At 38.6% G+C, this 26746-nt stretch overlaps 1 protein-coding gene across 5 annotated transcripts in view; it reads right to left on the bottom strand.

Moving 5' to 3' along the window:
* Positions 1-26746, bottom strand: part of LOC109408169 (calsyntenin-1) — a 459649-nt gene that overhangs the window by 60517 nt on the left and 372386 nt on the right. For all 5 annotated transcript variants that reach the window (XM_029872892.2, XM_029872896.2, XM_029872893.2 and 2 more), the window contains exons 4-5: positions 19168-19286; positions 8733-8808 (exon numbers count right to left, since the gene is read on the bottom strand). In XM_029872892.2, the coding sequence (XP_029728752.2) occupies positions 8733-8808; positions 19168-19286 (195 nt within the window). The remainder of the gene's footprint in view (positions 1-8732; positions 8809-19167; positions 19287-26746) is intronic.

The following is a 26746-nucleotide window of genomic DNA, read 5'->3' on the forward strand; positions in this document are numbered from 1 at the left end:
ACTGTTGTGATTGAACATAATAAACTCCACAGCTAGTGGGAGCCCTCTCGTATAAAGCGTCCATTTGGGGATAAAAATTGAAATAAAAAACTACAGTTGAAATGAAAAGTAGAATACAATACCGGCGGTGATGAAACCGCAATGCATTACGGGGAAGGCACCAACTTCCTCGTCATCATCGTCATCATCATCCTACCCATCATCGTCGCCGACGTTTGTCCTTGGGATATTCCATACCATTTAATGTGAAATATTAATGAAAAGCGGCATCCTCGTAACAACACCAATCGGACCGGCACGTCGCACAGCTTGAAAGTGCTCTGATTTTCCCAACGGCCCACATGCGCGCCCACCAACCACACCTGCACCATTTGCCATTCCCGCTGTTGAGATTTATGTTCAAATGAAGAACGGGAGAGCAGAAGCATTTTTTTATGTCACGAAACGCACCCAACAGATTAACTGCCCCCGAATTCAATATAAATTGAATTTATTTTGTAAAAATGAAACCTTTTAAAACTACAAATTTATCTACCTTTCTTTAAACGAAAATGCAACACTTCTCTCAAAACTGGTTGAAAACAAAAATAAGTGTCATACTTAATGATGTGTTTTGCCTTTCTCGTACACTAAGTGTACTGGAAAGGCTATATGTTCACTCCAAAAATGACTTTTTGATAGAAGGCCCGGAGGGTCAAATCACATATACCAATCAACTCAGCTCGACGAATTTATGTGATGTCTGTGTGTGTGTATGTGTGTGTGTATGTGTGTGTGTATGTGTGTGTGTATGTGTGTGCGTGTGTGTGTGTCTGTATGTGTGTGTACAAAAAACTCACATCACTTTTTGGCAGTAAACCTCATCCGATTTCAATGATCGACGGTTCATTCGACGCGGAATCTGGTCCCATTGTTTCCTATTGAAAATGGTTCGGATCGGTTCAGCCGTTCCGGAGATATGGCCATTTAGGTGTTCCGGAACGGTACCCCAGGAAGGGACCAGATATGACAATGCATAAAACCTATGTATGCGACACATCAAACCACGGTATTTTCGATAACCTGATGAGCGGTAAGCAAAAAAATAGTCTAAGACCATATCTGAACCGGTAGTGTTCCGGAACCAGTTCCGTGTGTACCGCCGGAAGTGGCAAATATCAAAGTGAACCAAACCCATGCATGAGACACATCAAACCACGGCGTTTTCGATAACCTGATGAGCGGTAAGCAGGAAAATAGTCTCAGACCATATCTGAACCGGTAGTGTTCCCGAACCGGTTCTGGGCGTCCCGCCATGCATGCGACACATCAAACCACGGCATTTTCGATGACCTGATAGACAATGAGCAGGAAAACCATCTCAGACCATATCTGAACTGGTAGTGTTCCGGAACCGGTTCTAGTCGTCCCGCTGGAAGTGGCCAAATATACAATTGAACCAAACCCATTCATGCGGCACATCAAACCACGGCATTTTCGATGACCTGATGGACAATGAGCAGGAAAACTATCTCAGACCATATCTGAACCAGTAGTGTTCCGGAACCCGTTCCGGGGTTCCCGCCGAAGTGGTTAAATCTGAAAGAGAAACAAACCCGTACATGCGTCACATCAAATAGCGGCTTTTTAGATTACCTAATGAACGGCCAGCAAGTGTTGCGGAATCGGTTTTGAGTGGTCGGAAGAGGCCAAATGTAAAAGTAAACCAAATCCAGGCATGTCAAATCGTGGCTTTTGCGATAACCTGATGAACATTTGGCTAGAAAATAGCCTTACGTCACACTAAAGACAACTGGTAGTGTTCCGGAATTGGTTCCGAGAGTCCCGTCGAAATTGTCAAACCCTGCATGTGACACCTTCAATTTGCAGCGTTTTTGGTTAACCGATGAGCAGTTAACAAGACAATAATTTATTTATTTATTTATTTATTTGTGTTTACATCAACAGACTTTCTGTAGTCCCAATGATATTAAGAACTTAAAACTATTTAAAAATGTCACAAATCACAAACAGACATTACATTACGAATCACATGTGTACAATATTTCCTACTTAAAATTATGTCAAGTTATTGAAAAAGTCAGTGAACCTTCGCTTTATTACGTTCCTTAATAGATGGAAATCAAAGACTGATGCCACACGGTTGAAAATACGTTGCAAACCTAGTAGAGCACTTCTTATCCCGTAATTGTTACGGCGAAGTGGAAGCCTCAGCATCGAGCTGTTCCGCAGCAGCCGTGGTTGAACATTGATGTTCACTTGTCGTAATATAGAATCACAATCTATTCGCCCTTGAAGAGTATCGGCCACGGTCAAGGCTCTACAAACATCCCTTCGTACACGCAGAAGTTGCAAATCAATCAACTGACACCGCCTTTCGTAGCTCGGAAGGCGAAGCGGGTCCCTCCTTGGTAGCCTACGGAGCGCGTAACGGATAAATCGACGTTGAACTGATTCGATTCGCTCAGTGCCGTTATTGTAGTTAGGACTCCAGACTGCTGATCCGTATTCCAGCATTGATCTGACGAGGGAGCAGTAGAGCGTTTTCAGACAGTAAATGTCGATGAAATTTTTCGCCACTCTGAACACAAAACCCAGGGTTCTCGATGCTTTATCGACGACAAAGGATATGTGGTGAGAGTATGTTAGATGCGAGTCCAACAGCACGCCCAGATCATTCACACACTGCACTCGTCCGATAGGCGTGTCGAATATCTTGTAGTCGAAAGGCACTGATTGCTTTTTTCGCGAGAAGGAGATGCATGAACATTTTTCAGGGTTAACGGTGAGACGATTAACTTTACACCACTCCGCGAAACAGTTGACCTGCTCCTGAAGTAAGCGGCAGTCTGTAGTTGAATGGATACGCAGGAATAACTTCAGGTCGTCCTCAAAAGACAGCCGAGGAACTTTGAGAACCAGATGCACGTCGTTGAAGTAGATAAGGAAAATCAACGGTCCCAGATGACTACCTTGTGGTATACCTGACGTAGCGCAAAAACTCGACGAGCGAGAGTCTCCTATTGCCACTATCAATTGACGTTCTGTGAGATATGAACGGAACCATCTCAGGAGGCTACCACCAATTCCAAGTCTATCAAGCTTAGCAATCGCAATGTCGTGGTTGAGCTTATCGAATGCGGCAGATAGATCAGTGTATATCGCATCCGTCTGAGTGCGCATAGTCATACTATCGGTAATATACGACGTGAAACACAGCAGATTTGTGGTTGTAGAGCGACCAGTAGTAAACCCATGTTGATCCGCACTTATATATTGTTTACAATGCGCATTAAGGAAACCCATAACAACCAGCTCAAACAGCTTCGCTACCGCATTGAGTGATGTGATTCCGCGATACACGGGTAAAATTCTGCTCCCAAAAATCATAAAAACGACTCATGATTTCATGAGCCTAGTGCATTTTCGTTTTATAAAAATACACCATGATTTATGATCATGATAGTATGATCCATTCTCTCGTAACGCTGCCAATGCGTTACTTTTTTGCTAAAATTATGAAGATTAATCATGGTAGCGGGATTTGGACTCATGGTTTCGGATGCGCAGCGCCTATGATCCTAGTGAAATTTCAAGGACCATGAATCTAAATCATGGTAGCGGGACTTGGACTCATGGTTTCGGATGCGCAGCGCTTATGATTCTGGTGGAATTTGTCGGACCATGAAGCTAAATCATGATGTTGAGAGTTGGACTCATGGTTTCGGGTGCGCATCGCTTATGATTCTGGTTGTTTTTTTCTAGGATCATGAAGGTGAATCATGGTAGCGGGATTTGGACTCATGGTTTCGGATGCGCAGCGCTTATTATTCTGGTGAAATTTCAAGGACCATGAAGCTAAATCATGGTAGCGGTTTATTTTTGTTTTTATTTGTTCTGTCTTATTTCATTTTTCTCAAAATAGAAAAACAAACCACTTCCACGCAGTACAAAACTAAACCTGGGTTAAACTAAGCTAAATGAGGGGGTTAGAAACAAAGGGGTGTAAGTGATAAAAACCCAGTTTGTGATATTCCGTCGTTTGACCGAGCCGGAACGGGATCGAACAGGTACGGGGCGAGCAATGAAGAGGCACGGCACGGATTGATGCAGTCGGGCCGGCACGGAAATGGAATCGGACGGTGCCTGCGTCGTTTGATGTTGCAGAAAAGATAACTCGGGACGGGACTGGTGTCGTTTGACGCCACCGGGACAGAAACGAACGAAGCCGGAATTGGACGAATCCGGGGCGAGGGATGACAGCCGCAGTCGTTTGTGGTAGAACGGGAATGATGGCGTGCAATAGGATGCGTCTGCGTCGACAGAAACGGACGAAGTCGGAACGAGATTGGACGGATCCGGCACGAGGGATGACAGCCGCAGTCGTTTCAACTAGAACGAGAACGATGGCGTGCAATCGGATGTTATTTAGAAATAAGAACATTTTTGTCACTTTTTTTATACTCACCGGTTTCTTTAGGAGAAGGCTTCTGCTAACAATACACTAGAGAGCACAAAAAATACAAAATTGTTGAATTAAAACCAATATTTCCATTAAATTAATGACTTCTTACATTTTTTCCACCATTCACAAACGATGTCGCACACTGAATGACCACGTTTTGACAGGTACGCGTAACGCTTGATAATTTTCATGATTTCGAGCTCATGAAAATGGTTGCACCGAATCATAATATTAGTTGCTCGGATCCTACAATTAAGATTCGTGATCATGTTTTCATAAAATGACCGACTTTCATGTTTCATGATTTGTGAATCATGAAAGCGGGATCAGATTTGTTTCCGTGTAGTTGTTAACATCTCGCTTGCTTCCTTTTTTGTATACCGGAAACATCTCAGACGTTTTCCAGCACGATGGAAAAATGCCAGTAGATAGAGAGAGCTGAAAGATCAATCGAAGTGGTTCCAGCAAATGTCCAATGTTGTTCTTCAGGAAGACAGATGGAACACCGTCAGGCCCCGGCTTGAACGAAGTTTTTAGCTGTGATGCCGCTTTCGAGATAGTGTCTACGTTTACACTAGTAATAATAAGCGTTTGATTAGCCAAGGGAACGTTTCGTGCTGCGCTGGCGATGTGATCAGTGGAAAGCTGTTCGTTTTCAAACACACTTGCGTAGAAAACAGATTGCAGATTTCCTCTTGCGTTGAACCGATTACGCCGTTCAATACCATGGACGATGGCAACCCTGCTTCTTTACGCTGCTCGTTCACGTGGCTCCAGAAGGATTTCGGATGCGATTTAAGCCGTCGCTCTATTCTCCTCTGATATCGTTGGAAGCAGAAACGACTCAAACGCTTGTATTCGTAGTTCAATCTTACGTAATAGTTTTTCAGTGGCATAGTGCGAAATTAAGAAAATCGTTTAAGTGCTGCCTTTTTGGACCTTTTCAGCGATCGAAGATCACTGGTCATCCACGGAACCTTGAAATCAGTTCGTACGACTTTCTTTGGAACGTGTCGATCAATGACATACCCCAAGATGTTGGAAAAGGTTTGCGCTGCGATGTTCACGTCGAATGCATCTAGGATGAGCTCCCAATCCAGGTCAGACAACACTTCAGCTATGCTACGTATATCAGCTCTACGGAAATCATAAGACACAGCAGATGGGTTGTTGATAAAATCGCGAACGACATTTGTTTCGATGGCGACTAATAAAGGTGGATGATGGCGAACAACCTTAACTAGAGGAGCTGGTGCCATCGAGATACTAGGAGCAGTACTGCGACCACTCACAAAACAGAGGTCAAGCACACGGTTGCTTTCGTTCAAAACGCTATTGATTTGAAATAGAGTGGCGGTACTGTAGCTGTCTAGAAGATTTACGGCTCCGACGTGAAAAGTAGAATGCTCGTGATCAGGACGAAGAAAACCACTGTGAGTTGGGAACCAAGCTATGCCGGAAAGGTTGAAATCGCCCAGCACCATCGTTTCGTCACAAAGATTTGCGATATTCGTAACAACTGCGACAGAGTTACAATGTGCATCGATAAGATCCACATCTCGAACCCGATCCGGAGGGATGTATAACGCGCATAGGAAAAGTTGGCGGTCGCCAAGCTGGATTACCACCCAAACTTGTTCAATGATGTTCCATGAATCGTTCTCGATCAGCCTAGCTTTTAGCCTGGAGTGAACTGCTACGAGGACGCCTCCTCCAGTAGCCTTTCGACTGTTATTTGCATTCCTATCGCAGCGGAAAACTTCGTATGTATCTCCAAAAATGCAGCTAGAGGTAGTACGGGGGTCTAGCCATGTTTCGATTAAGACGATGACATCGAAGCACTGGTCCAACACAGCTAAATGGTAGTCTTCCAGGAGGCCGTTCATCCCGCCTACATTTTGGTAATAATATGTTAGACCATATTTGGTTCAGCCGGTAGTTACCCGGAATCAGATCCGGGTAGTAAAATGTAAAATTTAACCAAACCCATGGATGCGGTACATCAAATCACGACCAGTCTAGTAAACATTCGACACTTTTTACTACCTTCATTTCGTTGCCGCAGTCGGGTGTCAGTCGGCTTTGTTACATTCGTGCGCTATCGTTACCTCTTACCTACACACAACACGAGCAGTAGAACGAAGATCAATAAACATAAGAAAGGGTCAAGTCAATGTCATCTGACACAATGACATGTGTCTAATTCTAGCTTTACTCATAGATTTTCAGCCAATTCCGATTATGAATGTTAATATTAGTTTATTATTGCATGTTGCATTGGATACGACACACCAGATGGGCAACATAGCTCTTATTATGGAAGAAGACAGGAATAACAAAAGCCGAACCGTCTCCCGAAGCCGCTATCGTCGTGAAGTGCATTCGTTTGCTTCGAACAGTTCGTTTTGTTTCGAACAGTAGTTTGATTGCTTGTGTTGCGAATGTCGGAGACAAAGGAGACCAAATATCGACGAAAAGGTTCAAATGACTGTGATCTCTAACAAGACTGATCACGACTTATCGACAACCTGATGGAAAAATAGGGTCAGACCACATTAGATTCCCGGTAGTGATGCGGGTTCAGCTGTGGCTGCAAAAGTGGTTAGAAGTAAAAGTGAAGCAAACCCATTCATGCGATATATCAAATAGCGGTGATTAGGTAAAGGTGAATAGATAGCAATAAAATATTCTCAGACCATAATTGGGACAACCGGTAGTGTCATGGTCCATGACTCATGGAATCAGATCCGGCTATCCCACCGGAAATTACCAAATATAAAAATGAATCAAACCCATACATACGACACATCTGATCGCAGATTTTTTGATAATCTAATGAACGGTTAGCAAGAAAATAGCCTTAGATCACATTAGAGACTAGCTGTTGTGTAGCAGAACCAACGTTCATGTGAAAAATTAAATCGTGGCTTTGTTTAATGGCCTGATAAACATTAGATATGAACAACAGTGACGAATAGGTCTAAGTTCTCATATATGAGAACAAAATATAGACAAAACTTAAGCGATCTCATCAAATCGTACCATTTCAGATTCCTAAGGTGTAAATTTATAGCAGGATGGGTCAACGTTGAATGGAAAAATAAGAATTTGATCGCGTCAACAGAAGATGTTTTAAGCTGTTTTAAGGAATTTTGAGCTCTAAAACTATGTAAAATAAGTGTATTTGGTATGGGAAATATGTTCGGAGTCCACCAGAGTATCCAAGATAGCGGTCCAAAGTCCAAGATAATGGCTCAGTATTCAAGTTAGTGCCTAGTTTATAGGATTTTTAATTCCTGCATTACGGGCATATTTTGTATGAAAATATGTCCAGAATTAAAAATTTGTAATCAGAAAACCCAAGCTGTGCGCTGTTTCACAAGGTCTGCAATATGACTATAGTTTGAATGGGGAAGAATACCGGTCTTCGTCCAAAACTGGTAACCAGAAAATTATAACCGACATGCCAAAATTCAATACGGCGACTATTTTATGTAATTTTAGGTGCAGAGTCCAAAAATGAATACCAGAACATCCAAGATGGTGTCTCAGTGTTCAAGATGGTGGTTAGTTTGGGGTAGATATCCGGAGTCATAAAATGATGACCGGAAAATCTAAAATGACTTTTCAAAATTTTGCGGCTTCATGACACTTGTTTGGTTTGAGTTTTGGATCGTTGTCTTCTCTCTCTCTTCTTGGCGTTACGTCCTCACTGGGACAAAGCCTGCTTCTCAGCTTAGTGTTCTATGAGCACTTCCAAAGTTTTTAACTGAGAGCTTCCTCTGCCAATGACCATTTTGCATGTGTATATCGTGTGGCAGGCACGAAGATACTCTATGCCCAAGGAAGTCAAGGAAATTTCCTTTACGAAAAGATCCTGGACCGACCGGGAATCGAACCCGTCACCCTCAGCATGGTCATGCTGAATACCCGTGCGTTTACCGCCTCGGCTATATGGGCCCTATGGGATCGTTGTCTTATATTTTCTGAATATTGAATGTTATGCTAATATAAAATGTATCCATATTGAGTAGATTTAGCAAGCAGCTTCAATTTTGTATTTATGTCAATGTCATCAACATGTCGCTCGAGTTTTGTTGAAAGGATATTTTAAAGCACGAGAAAGGCACCATCACCGCTAGGTGGATTAATTAGAGTTTTTTTTTTCCAAAAGCTTCACGAGCTATCCAACCTACATATGCATTATATATCACCTTCCCCTTTCAACCAGCATGATGGAATAATAAGAATTTGTGTGAATACTAACCTCCGTTACGTACGACGGCTGCAGGAATGTCGGCGAATACTCATTTATGTCAATCACCGAGATGTGAACGCTTGCGCTGGAACGATAGACAGACAGACAGACGGAAAAGAACAGAGAGAACTTTTTAGTAAGTAATTGAATAAAGCTTAACAGTGGCCAAGGAAAACAGTGTTATGCTACGCAGAAAAGTGCCTGAAGTTCTAGTTTTCCCCACCCGTTCTGCTTTTGTGCTTTGTCATAACTTTCGGAAGTGGGTCTTATTGACGGCCATTTGTCGGCTCAACGGAAAGAGAGTTCATTAAAGTGATCCTGGAGGTGTGTGCTTTAATGGAGAATGAATGAATCTGAGGGTAGGTGTTGCGTGTTCCGATACTGTTTTGAAAATTTCATATAGCCAAACGATTAAATAGTCAGACTACCTACCCAGGGGTAAGGAGTAAAAAGAGCAACCGCATCACTTGATTTGGTCAATTTAGGAGATACAAGTTCTTTTATTCCTAAAAAGTGAATCATATATTGCTCGTTACAAAAACCCTGAACCAAAACAATACAGACTTAACATTGGTAATAATGCGGATTGCGATTCATTTCCAATCCGGAAATGGTGATTTCGAGTTCCACTGCGGTCGGAAAAAATCTCGATTTCCTGGGCACTATAAATCATACAACTTCAGTAATCCGGGCAAACGAAGCCCTTGAAGCAATAAATGCAGTGCTGTCATCGTAAAATCAGAGCTGATTACTCAAGATTCCCAAATTTCAGCGCACCCAATACTGGTACGCAAGAAAACGATTTCACTATTGCGCCTAGTTAAGAATTATTCCGGTAAAACCTCTCCATAGTGCATTTCAAGGATGTTTTCTGAAATGATCGCGAAAGGGGCATCTTTTTCTTTGCGGAAGGGGATTCTTGTTGGATTTCCTTTTATGAGTTTCAAAGAATTATTCTTAAAATTTCTAAAAAAATCTCCAGGAGTACCACCAAGGTCACCACCAGAAATAACTTCGGGAATTCTTTGAGGATTTTTATTTGACAACATTCTGGAATGTTTACCGAAAGAAAACTCTCGTAGGTTTTCTTAGAATGGTTCTAGCAAGAATTCTTCTAAAGATTCCTTCTAGCATCCCTTCAAAATGTAAATGCAATTCTGCCGGGGGATCATCCAGCGACTCTTCAGGAATTCCTCCAGGAATTTTCTTTAAAAGTTTCTTAAGATATTACCCCAAAGATTCATCTTGAATCTGGTCTACGGGTTTCCTTTAAAATTCCTTCAATGATTGCTACATGAGTTCATGCTTATATTTCTTTATGTACATACATATTCATACATTTCTGAAGAAACTTCTGCAGAAATATTGCCAGATTTTTTTTCAAGAACTTTTCTTCGGAATTTCTCCGAAAATTCTTCCAGAAGATTTTCAAGAATTCCTCCTTAGAATTTCTCCAGGTGTTTTTTCAGAAATTTCTCCGACCGTTTCTTCATAAGTTGCAATTCCAGGAGAAATTGTTTCAAAAAGATTAGGAGATTTATTTTCGAAATTGCCCTAGGGGTTTCCTTACAAAAATTAGGATATTTTTCCAGATTTTTTTCAGAAATAAAAGCATGAAATAAAAGCATACATTTCTGGAGGAACCTTTGATTTTCTTAAAGATTTGACAATATCATTTCTGAAGGAATCGGTAGAAGAACACTTGTACGGACTTCTGAAAAAAAAAACTATAACTTCAAAGGAAACCCATCTAGGCCTTTTTTGAGGATTTTTTTTGAGAAATGCCTGGAGGAACCTATAACGAAATTTCCGAAGGAAATTCCAGAGGAAATTCTGAAGTAACCCACTCGCAGAAAAATCTACGATAAAACTAATCATAAAGACTGGATTCGAAAAAAATGAGACACTCAAAATAATGTATAACCCTCGAGCAGTCGCGTCTTTGACTACCTGCAGCGACGCCCCGCTCACACTGTGTACCACATGCGAGCGTTTTTCATGGTGCGTGTACTCAGTACACGACACGACCGCTCCCGGGATAACTTTTGATTGCGTTCACAAAAATAGCTGTTTTTTAACCAGGAATCGCATGTTATGTGTAGTTAATGCCCTAAAAATTTCATCAAAATCGGTTCAGTATTGGCGCAAATATTGTCGATTCAATAAAATGTGATTTTGTAAATTTTGGGCTTCCATTTCAAAAATTGTTTAGGCTATAACTTGGTTGTAAGCTCATCAAAACGTCTGAAAATTTGACTGTAAGTTCTTCAAGTAAGTCATAATAAGTGGTGAAAATTTCATTATAATCGGTTCAGTACTTTTTTTTACAATTCAAATAAAAAAACGGGGTTTTCAAATTTTGGGCACTTTTTAACATTTTAAAATCAGTGTGCATCATTTTGACTGTAGTATTGGCAACACTGTCCCGTTTTTTTTGAAACTTTGACAGTGTAAAATCGTTGTGTTAATCTGTTCTCAGTGAAAATTTCAGCCATTTTGATTGAACATTTTAAAAGTTAGAGCAGTTTGAATGTCACTATACCAAAAACCACATCTGCTTATTGTGACATAGTGCTACATATATGGCTATAACTTTTTAAAAGTCAAATCAAATTGAATGAAATTTTGACACAATAAATCTACATACATATTTTTTGTACAGAAAAATTTTCATTGGATTCGGTTCAGTATTTTTGGCTCTACAGTTTTAGGTAAAAAATGTGATATTTTTTAAAGTGTTTGTTTGGCCCAAGATTCTCAAATGGTAAGTCTCTTGTTTCGACGATATCTCCGCCAACACTTAACCAATTTTGATGAAATTTTTATGGTATTAGCTACACATAATGTACTATTCCTGGTCAAAAAAACAGCTAATTTTGTGCACGCAATCAAAAGTTATACATTATTCTTTGTGTCTCATTTTGTTTTCGAGTCTAGTCTTTATGTGACGAAACGTTAAATAGAATTTGACATTGTTGAATTTTCATTGTTTTTAGAGTAATCTCTAGAAAACTTTGACAAAAATTCTAAAGGAAACCATGAATTTTCTAAAAGTTTCAATGGAAGAATGTCTGACAGATTTGTCCGAGAAACCTCCGGAGGCATTCCTGGTAGAAATTCTTCAAATTCCCAGCAACATTTTCTGATTGAATCGCTGGAGAATTTGTTTATCTATATTAACGAGATTTTTAGCCCTCGGCTAGTTCATCTTGGGACCCACGCTTTACTTCCCTTCCGAAGGAAGAACTCACATTTTATGAATTTGTCGGGAGTGGGATTCGATCCCAGGTCCTCGTCCTCGGCGTGACAGTCAAATGTTCTAACCAATACACCAGGTCCGCTCCACCCTGGAGAAATTAATTCTGAATAAATACCGTGGGTATACAGTCATGGATCACTTAGTGGTAATTTTTACGTCCAAAATTAAATAAAAGAAAATCATATGTTTTGATTCGAACTTTTGATTACCGAACCATTTTTACTATAGCTTAAAGTCATTTTCTCGTAAAAAAGGAAAATTTCACTGTTTACCGAAAGCCCTATCATGGGTCAGTTCACAGAGTCCCACATATTGTGAATCAGTGCATCATTACTCAAAATTCAAACTTTAACAATAAATTTCCGTTGATAAGGCTAAACTACGCAGTGTATTGATTATTTTATTAATGAAGTACCCGATATTGCAACAGAAATTAAGAGAAAACATAAAATATATTTTGCAATACTATTCGCTAAACAGATACAAACATATCTTATCCAAGGTGGACGAGCTATTTTTATATCAAAATCGAAGGATTTCGACACTTTTATAGCTTGCCTCTACAGGGGCTGCTTCTTATGGAATTCGGCTATTTTCTGGAAGTCAACTCCACCGTTAAATTATAATACATTTGATTTTCAGATTAAGTTCTTGTAAATCACTTTTTTTTTATCTCAGAAGACAAACATGATCATACCACAAAAATAAAATTCGGGCCGAAATATATGTTTATGCAAGATATTCGACTTAAAACATCTAAATGATCCAGAACTCTGTATGGACGATACCTGGAGGATTTTTGGATGAATTTCTCAAGATATTCATGGATGGTTTTAATTGTATAGGGTAAACGCTCCCTTAGTGGAGCTGGAGGTAGTACCAATAGTAGTAGTAGTGGCAACTCAACCCTATTTCGACTAAAAAGCTCGTAAATGACATTTTTAATAGATGCATTGTACTCAATCAATGCTATTAATCCAGTTTTATGTGCAGGAATTGCCGAAAAACCTGTTTAAAACAATTATTTTCCTTAATTTTTGCTTCTTTGCACCTATAGTGGTGGTAGTGCTCCTATAGTGGTGGGTCCCATAAGGATTCAATGGGATGCGCCACTATAGGAACCAATGTTAAATTTTAGCACCATTATAGGAACCGTGTACCTATAGTTGCTGCAAGTGGTTAATTAGAAAAAAAACTGAAGAAAACCATGGTTTTTGAATTTTTTCCTAGCAAATTTTATTGAAAAACTACCGATTAACGTTTTCAGATTTTTTATTTTATGGTACCTATTATCAATTTTATTCGATTATTTTACCACAAGGAGCTACTAATAGCACCACTATTGATACGTTTACCATAATTCAATTATTTTCTGGAGGAATTTCTCAAATAGTTTTTGAAGGGATGACTAAAGGATTTCTAAAGAAATTCATGTAATTCACGGATGAAACTGGAGGATTTTCTGAAATAATCTTTTGAGACATTTCGGAGAACTAACGAGTGTAACATCTTAATAAATTGTAATATTTTTATCAGTTCCGTCAATAATTTTTTTTAATGTTTTTTTTATAAGTGTTGAAATGGCAACATATTTCTTTCCGTGTAGTCAAAAACCACTACAACTATAACTCATCGCAAATTTTATATCTATGATATGGATGCGACCATCTGATTGTCTGTGTTGAAATATTTCGGCATGTTATATTGAGTTAAAGCTCAATTAAGGATACATATTGCCTAAGCAAAGGCGCATCTTCCAATTTGAGCTAATTGCGTCTTAGTAAATTTCCACTGGCCTTTTACCATCTACAAAGTTAGATAGCCATACTATCGGGAAATGGAAAATAACCAGTAAAAACTCTCGCTCTCCAGATCTGACCAATGGGAAAAGAGGATTTAATCCCACTGCAGACCATTGGGTAGTAATTGCGTCTTAATTTTTAAGTTCGTACCACTTCGAATCGCGATCGCTCGTTCATATTGGTGGAGTACGTGATAGTGATTACACCTGAATTTTCGAGGTGAATTTTTCATAAAGAAAAGTTGAGTAAAGTTTGCAAAATCAGTTTAGCTTAAAGTTTTTGGTGCATTGGCTAACTAAATTCGAAGTAAGTGTCGCGAGTGTTATTTAATGTAATTTACTGTCTAATTTGAATGTTTTATGTTAACAGCAGAATTTAAAAAGTTCGTTAGAATTTTGAAATATTTAGAGAAAAAACTGAAAGGAACTCAACAGGAAATAATAGTCAGGTAAGCTTTAGTGCATTTATCGGTGGAATAAAGTGCAATAAGTTGTTTTACTGCGTTGTTTAGGCGTGTTAGGCCCAACAACGTGGGCGGCTAGTCTAGGCTACACGAGGCTTAACTGAGCTTAGGCCCCCACTCCGACAAATTTGGGTGGTAGTTTTCCCACTCCGTGCCTACACTGACGGAAGCTTTGAGTGCCAACACGGTCCAATTGGAATTCTACGCGGACGAATCCAACCGTATTCGTGTGGTTGCTGTCGGGACTAACCACGTGACAACTCGTTCAGCCAAGCTGTGAAGCAGAGAGCGACGTCCAGTAAAGCTCACACACGAGTTGGTGAATTTGAATTCCGACCGTCTCAAACGCCTGAAGCCGACGCCGACGCTGTCAAGACGACGTCGACCATCCGCCGTTGGAGCATCGCCTAGGACAAACAAGGTTAGATGTATCGTTAGGGCGTGCGAATAAATTGTAGGTTATCTAAATCAATTGCGCTATGAGTAGACGTGACGTCACGAAGCAGTTAGGGTTTGCCTGACCAATAAATTGGAATTGAATCCGAATAAATTTTTGAATTGAGGCCCTTGTGCAACTTTTTAAATTCTATTTTTCGTTGTTGTTTTTTCTTTAACTCGAATATATTTGTTGAATTGAAAGTTAATTACTTCGAGTTTAGCGACGACTTCACCAGCCTCGGTCGTCTATTGCTGAAGATTGTCGGAGTTGTTGAACTTTCTATTGAGAATTCTTTTACTACCATTTAGTTTTGGATAGCGTTTTAGTGTATTTAGATCATTGTTTCTTTCCATAGTTCGGTAAGTTGGCAATTCGGTTGGGTCAAAGTGGAAATTCGGTTCTGTATTAAAACTGTTGGCCTGCCCTGAAGAGGCGGTCTCATGCCGGGATATTTTACAGAGTGGACGGTCCTTTCTTGAAAGGTGGCGCTTAAGCCGTCGGCTTAATTGAACGGAACGGAACGTTACAAAATCCTGTAAAAACTAGAGAAACCTCCACAGAAAAGTTCCTAAAGAATCTTTGATAGATTTTTAAGAGCTCTTAGAGAAATTTTAGAAGAAATTTGTGGGGTAATCCTTGAATAAACAGTACCTGAAAAGGTACCTGAAGAGCGCTTTGTATCAGGTTAAAGAGGATGCTGACGCACATTAGTTGGTATATAAAGTTAGGTTGCATAACCATAAGTAGGCTTAGACTGCTTCTTGGTGGCATCTACAAACACTCAATTTCCCATTCGTTGCTATGATGCAATGTGGTTGACGAGCTTGGTGGTCTAGTGGCTACCGCTTCTGATTCATATGCAGAAGGTCCTGGGTTCTATCCCTGGCTCGTCTCTTTCCTCCTACTTTGTATCTTTCTATCTCAGCGAATCAAAATTCAACCATTGTGCAACAATAATGACAATGTGGCAACCTGTATTTGTTGCGACAATCCACCCAATGCGACAAAAGTTTGTCCCAACTTGAAAATAATAGGATAAACATCGTACCCCACGAGTATAGAGATTTAAAGCATTGCATTGCGATTTTCGAACGATAAACACTGTCGATAAACGATAAACACGAGTCGGTAAACACTGCAACTCTGCTGAAGATCTATCATAAAAAACCGTTTCCCTTCCTTCAACTTTCATCACAGCACAGTGTCAATCTATCATATAACGCCTACAAGTTATGCAACCAAGCGGACTGTGCCGCTTCACAGTAATCTTCACACAATCTATCACTTTACGCCTGGCATCCTTGCCTGGCATGATCCATGTGCCAAAAATAAAACATTTCCCAACAACACACCAACATCTGCATGACCTTGTGCAGGCGCAGAGGATTCAACGGCCTGATGTGGGCAAGCGATTGCAATCATCACTTTCCTGCCCTTCCCCATTGACCTGGAACCTGACGCAGCGGGCGCCATTGTCGCAAAAAAAAAAATACAAGACCACCAACGCTCACACACTGAAGATGCCTGTTGTAGTCCCAAGCAGCTATCTCATTGGTTCCTTGTTTGAGTGTAGCTGATCTGGCGATACTGGAGTTGCAACTGCGGGCGGTCAATCAAGCTTAAGGTGAAACGGGACGCCGTGTTATTTTTCCTATCTTGCCTCTCTTTCTAACAATTTGCCTCGCGATTTTGAAGATGGTAATCTCGAGTTCTATCGCACTGAAGATGCTGAAAAACAATCAGCATATGCACTCCAAGTGAGCATACACAGTGATAGGTTTTTGTTGCAAAATATGAAGTAGAATCTGAGATTACCATCTTAGTAGCAACAGAGCAATGGCGGATATTTCCCCGACCGTCCCGTCCGCCCTTAAGCTCAAGCGCCTTGATGCAATGTGGAGAAGATATGTCAGTTTTTGAGCATTTGGTGCATCCAATTGGAAATCATTGGAGATGTTCCATGACCCCGTGTGGCTTTCAATATGGCATCGAAAGTTACGTTGTCAAAATCACCCTCGATATCTAAGAAAACTCCCAAGCAATATCGTTTTTAAGTAATCACTCTCTCGATACCATAAACGAGTTTGGATAAAAAAAGTCGCAATGGACTTATCAGATTGTAAGAAGCATGTTTTCCAAATGCGTTCTAAGCATTTCAGAAGAAAAGAGGTTCAAATGTTCAAAAAAGATATAGCGATGGTCAAGTAAAGATTTTTCATCAGACACATGCCAATAAGTCAATTCGTGACTAATTCTGCTAGAGCAAAACGTTATGTACAACACTTCCTTTCTAGTACATACAATGAAGGTTGGACGGATTCCAGTGTTAAATAGTCCAAGATCTGTACTACATAACTATTCCATCAAACAAGAGCCTCTCGAGTTAATATCTGAGTTGAGGTTGTAAAATATTACCACAAAGCCTGATTTGCAAAAACCTCTTATAAGGCTATCAAGCTTGGTCTACTAGTGACCTTAGTGAGCCAAAGTATACAGACAGAAGAGTGTGAGTGTCACGAAAACCTGCCTGATACTCGCTGACGAAGGACACTTTAACCCTTTGGGGTCGGAGGGGTCATATTTGACCCCGGTGATGAAACGGGCATAACAAACGTGTTCGACTTAGGACGACCTCAGCCTGTTAAGCAGTACTCCGTACAACATTTTACGCTGAAATGAGAAGTGTTATTGATATGTAATTCAAGCACTGCAATCCATGTCCTTTCCTGTATAGAAGGCAAATGATGTAATCCAACCTAAAATAAGATGATGTAAATTTGACCTGACAAGTCGCCCCTTTTTGAACTGAAACTAAACAAGTAAAAGTTCCAGGGTTGCTGCGGCTATATGGACAAGTTTTGGACTGTGATTAGAATTGATTGATGCTAATCAATTACGCAATAATCTATTGAGCAGTCTTTTTATGAATATGATCGTGAGATTGTCGTTAGATATATTAGTCTTGTTTGAGTTATTCTTGTTTCGCTTATTGGAATATTTTCATTCGCAGCGAAAGCATTCAGAACCATAAATACCTTTCTATATAAAGGAAAAAATATACACATTTAAGTTCATTGAGCCGTCCAAACTTTCTATGCCAAGCGAAAGTGTTTGATGGCAGAGAAGAAAATTGATCCAGGACTTACTGGTGGTGAAACATAATATCGTGCGAAGAGTGCCATGCTAAGCGGACAACCCACTGATGAAGATAAATGAGCCAAAGCCGCCCAAGGAATGTAAACGCACTCTGCTTTGGTTACCCTGGCATTCATTATATAAATTAACTCGAAAACGGCAGAAAGAAGCCAAAGACCATTTGACAGGGAAAATAGTCTATGGGAAGCACTAACACCTTGTTTGGCCGGCGTGACAGAAATTCAAATTTCAATCAGATAGCATTATCTATACTCGCTTCTTTGTGGAGGAACGAAAACAAAAACATTTTATAGGCATGTTTTGAACTATGGAACAAGCCCAAGCATTTCAGAAGAAAGCCGGAGCCCAATGTTGGCAAGGGAAGCGTTTCGCATTGAAAAAGGGGTTCAATCATATTATTCCTCGGTAGCCCAAAAGACTGCATAGAGACAGGAAACACAACAACATGAAAAATGCGACCTAGACGGAGAACGGACATAGACACACAGAATATCGATCGCAGGCAATTTAGTCGGAAGCAAATCAAATTTTGTCTGCTCTCTGTTGGGTAATTGGGATAAATACATTATGTACGACTCATGTAAGGATTCAGAGTTAGAGTCTGACGATTATGCATTCAGATGCGATTAAGGATGTCGCAAAAGTATGCCTCGTCGTTATAAGAGAGCTTTTAATCAGTTAGTTATGTAAAAAGTAATCATGGCATGAGCGAACGAGCACAATAACGTCGATCAAAATGATAACCGCGTCACGTTTATCAGATAACTGTCCTTAAAAATGTTGAATGAACGACAATGCTTATGATGGCATATTGAGGCCTAGTGTTTGAGACACGCAGGCTTGTTTTTTTAGTTTTAATCAGGTATCATGGTACATCGATGGTATTGAAATTCAAAAATAGCCTCAAAATTCGTGTTATATCTTCAATCAGCATTTGTTCTGGTTATTCATTTAAAGCTAAATTGATGAAGTTCAGCCGATGGAATCAAACATATTTACATATGATACTTTGTCCATTTTTATAACCAGTGAATAATGAAATTCAACATCCACATTGTTTTTGAAATGGACTTGGAAAAAGGTCCTGCCAACCATAAAGCTATTTTTAGCACACTGAGTACAAACGGCCCTGTTCCAGTTCAGTGCAGGCCCTGTTGCGTCTGACTTTGGTGACGGTTTTTGATAATTTTCCGTTATTTTTGCTGATACACCACACACACCTCCGTTGCACTGTACAACTTAAATATTCACAACAAAGAAGAAAAAAAAAGGCATCAAACAAAGCCTTCACCATAAGCCCAAAAGCAAACGTTGGGAATATTTACCTTTTCGAGTGCGATCCATCACAGAACACGGCCGTGATGTCGAATTTGTAGTTTTTGCGCTTTTCGCAATTCAGCGACTTTTTCGCTTTCAGGATGCCCAGTTCATTGACTAGCTCGATCTGGAAATGAAACAAGCAAAAAAAGAAAAAAAAAATACGAATGAATGCAAGGATAAATATGTGAGATTTATTTAATGGTGGTTGGATGTGACATAATCGTTTAATTATTGTTTGCCATTTTGTGTGTGAAATATGCATAGTGGGTGATACCAGTTTTATGCCAGGGACATCAAACCATACGATAATTGACAATTACGGAACACTTATCATATGTTGATCCACTCGTGGTTTTTCGTCATTTACATAAATGCGTAAATGATGGGTCTTTTGCTCATTTGGAGTCATTTTAAATTGTGTAGCCTCTTGCCATGTTGATTGAGACATTTTTATATTGAGTATTTTTTAATGCATTGCATTTTTGGAATTCCGATTTCTTAACACATAACCTTTGTGTAGCATAAAAAATTTTCAAACACGTATTCAAAACTGAAATATTTGAAATATTCAGCCCGAGGCCATTATTTGTCATGTAATTCAGCATGACTCAGAGTGTTTACATGACATATAACACAAATTTACATGATATAACATGTAAACAATCATAACATTAGGTTTACATATCCAAAATGAAGTTTACATGACGTGTAAATCTCGTTATTTTTATCTGTGTAGAAACCACTTACTAATTATTTCATTGGAAGTGAACTTATGTTAAAACAAGAAATCTTCTAACAGTTTTGTAACACATCTGTTGTAGACCCAGCTCCACTTTTATTTATTTATTTATTTATTTATTGACGTCAATCAGAAGTAGACCGTTTTGTTACATTTTAAACCTGAGCTTATTATATATTGTTTTTACTTAAACTAATTTTTATTACGATCAACATAAATTGTTTTTTTCAGTTCTGTTTTTGTCATTGTAAAGTCTATGGTTTGGCAAGGTTTATTATATATAGATATACAGGCGTACCTCGATAGTACGTACCCTCGATAGTGCGTACCCTCGATAGTACGTACCCTCGATAGTACGTACATTTTACCTCGATAGTACGTACACCAAAAATAAGTTAAATTTTAATCTACAAAAATGAGTTCGAATCATTAATATGCGTATAACAGAGACTCCGATACTATGAATTTGTGTTATGCAGACTCCTATGACACGGATTTTCATTAAACAGTTTTAAAATGTAGCGAAATGAAAGGCATGAACCAATGCGTTTGATGTAATGAATGCAGTATTCTTCGGTTTACAGAGATGTTTTCTGCCAGTCATAATACAGTGTATCAAACAATTGTCCGTACAGCAATTTTTTGGTTCTAAATAATTTTTCATTTAAATGATTATAACTTTTTTATACGTTAGTCAAAGACGCTGAAATTTTGACCAATTATAACCCATATATTAAAGCTCCATTGATAAAATTTTGAGCGAGATCGAATAAGTTTTCTGAAAATTATAGAACTTTAAGTAAAACTCATAAAATTTTTGAACACATTTTTAAAACATTATATCTCAATATGTACTTGATGAAACTTTTTCAATATTTTTCGTGTTACAGCTTATACCTAAGGCTTTCATATGCAGCTTCGTTTAAGGTTTTATATTCACTACAAAAAATATGAAAAAAACTGTATATGTTCAGAGCGTCATTTGGAAATTTGTCATATTTTGATCAATAAAAGTGCCAAGTGTTTTCAACTTTTTTAAACTCTCTTAATGATATATTTTTATACAGGACCTACCAAACTACATATGAAGAGTAGGTCCTATGGAATTTTCGTCCAGTTAATGCACTTTTATTGGTGGAAAACGTTTTGCAGATTATATGTGCAAAATATGGTAAATTTTAAAACATCGTCAACTACATACGCACATTTTTATATTTTTTGTAGTGAATATAAAACCCCAAACATGGCTGCCTATGAAAGCCTTGGGTTTAAGATGTAACACAAAAAAAAAATGAAAAAAAATCATCGAGTAAGGTACCCCGGGGCAAGTGAGAATCCGGGGCAAGTGAGACCTACGGCTATAATTTTATCTATTTTTCATTTTTAAGGCAAACATTCTTAATGGAAAACATAGGTATCACACCAACGGATACTTTGAATTCAAAAAATGTCATTATTCTCACCATAAAGAGACCATATACGTTATTGTTGTTCATATGTAATTTTCAATTCACTAAGGACTCGATGCCTACGTGAACTACCTTAGCACATGGAAGATCCGAGTAAATCCCGCTAAGACCCAAGTTATCGTCTTCCCGCATAGGAACACCGATCGCCTCAAGCCGACCACGAACATCAAAGTGCTTGGCAACGAAGTGGACTGGGTCGAAGATGTTCGCTACCTTGGTCTACTGATGGACAAGAAGCTCCTATACCGTTCGCACATCGATGATCGGGTCACAAAAAGCACCATCATGCTAAAGAAGCTGTACCCAATACTCAATCGCCGCTCGAAGGTCTCCGTAACAAACAAGCTCGCCGTATACAAACAGGTGGTATTCCCGATGCTGATGTATGGTTCACCAGTGTGGATGGGCTGTGCCAGAACACACATCAAAAAGCTACAGGTGGTACAAAATAAGTACCTAAAAATGATACTCAGGCTCCCAACACACACAAGAACAACTGAGGTCCATCGGCTGGCTGGTCTCGATCCAATTACTAGCAGGCTAGAAAACATAGCATCAAAACATCAAGTCAGGTCTATTCATTCAGAATGGCAAATCATTAGGAACATCTACCAGTAGGATGGGGTTCCTTTGTAAATAATGTATATAGTTTGATTAGGTTTAGGATAGATTAGGTTAAGGCAACAAATTAAAACATAATATTGTTTAAACAGCACAAACATTCATTCAAAAAAAAAAAAAATCAAAACAAACAAGTTAGCAATAACTAAGATAAAAGGACTAAAGTCTGAATAGCTTCTACAGCGGTATCACTTACAATGTATATATAAAATGATTTGGTTTAAATAAACATAAATAAATTGATTGAAAAAAAAAAACTAAGTGAGATTAACGTACTCTACTATATTCGTCGTTTAAAAATAGAATATCAAATAAAGTCAAACTTTTTCGGTTTCAGGATAATATTTGAAGTGTTTGCAAATTATTTTAAGCGAAAAAGATGTAATTTATTTTTATTTATTATTTTTGGTTAACTGCTCAAACTTGCCCCAGTGCATTTCAGTATCTGGGGCAAGTGAGACCTATGAGAATAAACAAACACAACGTCAAAGTTTGATCTCTCTGTCTTCAGCCTAAGTCGAAATTCACACAAAAGTGAAGTAAAAATCAGTGCCTTAAATAATAAAACGTTGAGTTATGCTTAACTACTTCTATTCTGATGATGAAGCTTTTGTTTAAAATGGTAAAGTCTAGGATAGAACATTTTTTTCGAAACCATCTATTTTTTCATATTTTCATCTAAGCAAATTCTTTTTTTTCGTTTTTCTTTGCATAATGAGTTTTTCTAAGTGTTAAGAAACCGGCCATAAAGTATAAAAAAAATGGAAAACGACTTATTCAAAGTTCATGATTTAAAAATCTGTATTTAATGATCGGGAAATTATGTAAGGAAAAACATAACATCTGTAAATCTTGAAAGATCTTTTGGTGAGAGTCATGAACTATGTAATATGAAAAGCAAGTTTAGAAATCTTCCGTCATTTAACTGTATAGCGCTTTTTGTATAAAAAAAAATCAATTTGTTTTGCACAAGATGCTATGGTTGAATCAACTTTTTTCTCAGTGATTCGTTATTATGTATGTTACGTAATTTATGCACGATACCACTAAACACTTCCAACATAAATCGCTAAACATAGTTATTCGTATAAGCTATTTATAATTTATGCTACCTTACATATATGCAGCAACTATATTAAGCCATGTGTACAAACATTCCGAATGAGTCCCACTTGCCCCGTGATACGGAGTAAATGAAGATGTGCTCCACTTTTCATTATATGCATAATATATAGGATGTAAAAAAATTGAAACAGTTTTAATGTCCGTTATTAAGGAGAAATATATCAACAATGTCTTTTAGAACCATTGGAATTACGAAATTAATTATGTTTAGAATTTTTTGGCATGACAAAACCAAACTAGCCTTTTTTTAGGTCCCACTTGCCCCGGGGTACCTTACATATTGAGATATAATGTTTTAAAAATGTGTTCAAAAATCTTATAAGTTTTACTAAAAGTTCTATAACTTTCAGAAAACTTATTCGATCTTGCTCAAAATTTTACTAATGGAGCTTTAATATATGATTCATGATTGGTCAAAATTTTAGCGTTTCTGATTGACGCATAAAAAAGTTATTAACACTTGAATGAAAGAATATGTTGACAAAAAATTTGCTGTACGGACAATTGTTTGATACACTGTATCTCGCATCATCATTCTGGCGTTACATCCCTACTGGGGAGGACTGCTTCTCAGCTTAGTGGTCTATAAGCATACGTATACGTTGTAAAAAAAAAATAAAAAGGCACATGACGGTTCTAGTTTGTGTGGTAATAAAAAAAACTATATTCCTCGGCGAAGAATGCTCTCCAAAACATAATCAAACCCATCAAGTTACATATCCAAACCATTGATTTCAGTTCACTTATTTGTTATTTTTTTTCGTTTTCCAACAATTAAGGTTTTTTTTGCTAGACATATAAAATATTTTACAGTTTTCCATGAGTTTGGAAATTTAAACAACTTTGAGTACCGTAGGGCACTGCAAGTCGCGGTTGCTAAGGAAAATTTTATTTTATGGGATTCCACAAAATTCCATCTGGGACTCCCCTTCTCTATAAATTTGTTCCAGCGATTTTTTCTGGAGCTCCGTAAGCTCTTAATGAGATTCTTCCGGAAGTTTATTTAGGATTCCTTCAGAAGTTCCCTCTGGGGTTTTCCAGGATTTTTTTTTTCTAAGATTCTGAGGTTCTGTCAAAAGCTCCTGCCAGGTTTGTTCCAGGTAGTTCCTCGAGGTTCTTCCAGAGATTGTTGGATTTCTTTAGAGGTTAATTCCGAGATTGTTGGAGCGGACCTGGTGTGATGGTTAAAACACTTGACTATCACGCCAAGGACCTGGGATCGAATCCCACTCCCGACAAACTCGCAAAATGTAGGTTCTTCCTTCGGAAGGGAAGTAAAGCGTTGGTCCCGAGATGAACTAGCCTAGGGCTAAAAATCTCGTTAATACAGACAAAAAAAAATCCGAGATTCCTTCAGCATTACTCCTTCTAGGATTGCCTTAGTAATTTTTCCTGAAACTCTTCCAGGTATTCCTTCCGTGGTTTCTCCACAAACTTATTCCAGAATCCCTCTAGGATTCATGTGGTTCTTCAGGAAGCTATAACTAAGTTGCTTTTTCCTATGTTTATTCAAGGAAATCCTACAGGAACTACATGAGGAATTCCATTAACAAAATACTCTAAAAGAATCATATTAACTCCAGGAGGATTTCCATTACAAACATCTGAAAGAATTCCAGAAGGGTCTGTCGGAATTCCTGACGGAGCTCTTGGTAGAAACCAAAAAAGAGTCCCTAGATGATTCCTGGAAAGAGTTCTCGAAGAAATCCCGGAATCAGTTCTGAAAGAATTCATAAAAGAAACACTAAGAGGAATCCCAGAAGAAGTTCCTGAAAAGTAGTTACTGTCAGTCACCTAGAAGAAATTCCCGGAGGAATCCCGGAAGAAATTTCCGAAAGAATCCTGTAAAAATCCCAGAAAGATTACCTGTTGAAATTATTGTAGGAATCCCAGAAGCAATACTTGAATCAGAAGTAGCTCCCGAAAAAAAAAACCGAAAGAAGTTCCTGGAGAGATCTCGGAGAAGCTTTAAGAGGAATACTGAAAGAAGTTCTTATCAGGGATCTTGTAGGATTTCTGGAAGGGTTTCAGAAGGTGTTCCTGAATAATTCCCAGAACAAACTCTGGGAAGAATCTCGTATGAAATTCCAGGAATAAATCCTTAGGGATTGTTGCAAGGATATTTTGAAGGAATCTCGGTAAGAATTTCTGATACAATTTCCGAAGGAACTCCTAAAGAAATTCTGGATGAAGTTGCTAGAATTTCTAGGATTACCATCTGGAAGCCCAAAAAAATAAATCCAGAGACATCCTAAAAGAAACTATTCGGAGAATCCCGGATGAAATTCCTGGAGGATTCCGGGGACTCCTTGAGAAATTCTGGAAGAAATCTCTTGAAGTCCGAAACGTAAACAAGAAGTTCACAAAACGTCAACTGCGACTTGGATTGCCCTATAGGCTGTACTAATTCAATTGTTTCTGGGTGATTTCTTCAAGTTTCAAGTATCTTTTAGTTCCTCTAGGTGTTGGTTCCGAGATTTCTCCAGGCATTCTTTCTGGGATTCCTTAGGGGTTCTTCCAGGAGTTTTTTCTGCGAATCCTAATAAGATTCCAGGGTCTCTTTCAGAGATTTCTGTAGAAATTTCTTCCGAAACTTCACCAAGAATTTCTTCTGTAATACTTTCAGGACCTCCAGGATTTCTTCAGGAATTTCTTCCAGTATACCTGCAGGAATTTCGTTCCGGGATTTCTCCATGAATTCATTCCAAGACTCCTCCAGAAATTTATTCCGAGATTCCTGCAGGAATTCTTTCTAAGATTTATCAAGTAATTTTTCCTTGAATTCCTCCAAGATCTCTGGGATACCTCTAGGAATCCCTTCTCGTAAAAAAACTTAAACTCTTGGGGGAGTCCTAGATGAAGCAATGTTCAGAAGATTTTGAAAATATCAGGGCAATGAATATTGCAGGAGAAAATACATCTAGAATGTATTTATAACAAGATATAACTGATCTAGATCGATTTAATTATATCTAGACCAGTTTGGATGGTTCTTAAAGATAACTCAAATAATATCAATATAACTTCCCAGAGACGAGATGCCTCTACGAAGCATCCTCAGAGCACAAGAAGATTTTTCCTATAAAGATAGGATCCCAAACAAGCAAAATTACGTAATTAATAAACGGACCCTTAGGCCACTTGTAATTTTTTGGCAATCCAGACGTTCTAGTAATAACATTCTTTGATTTGAAAATAAAATTTACAATAAAAATTTGTGATTCGATAGTACGTACGTTTCGATAGTACGTACACTAAACGAAGCGGTGGTGTACGTACTATCGAGGTATGCCTGTAATTCGGTTTAAAGGGCCAAATTTCGCGTAATCATTATGATGATGGTTGGTGGAAAAAATGCTACGTTTCCGTAGTGGTCTAGAAGAAGCATAAAAGTTTAACTACATACATAGAAAAGATCAGCAACCAAGATAGTTTTGCTTAGTATTAGCACGTTTAAGGACTGTATCGTTAATTATCAGTGCTCCTTTGAGGCTCTGTATTAAAAAGACTATGTCTTATTTTGACAACTGCTGTGTGTTTATGTGTTGCTAGTGTTGTAAAGAAACTATAACCTTAAAGTTAAAGTACTTCCTCAAGTGGAACAATGCAAGGGATTACAGAAGAGAAGCG

The sequence above is a fragment of the Aedes albopictus genome, chromosome 2, assembly GCF_035046485.1.
Source record: "Aedes albopictus strain Foshan chromosome 2, AalbF5, whole genome shotgun sequence".
NCBI lineage: Eukaryota > Metazoa > Arthropoda > Insecta > Diptera > Culicidae > Aedes > Aedes albopictus.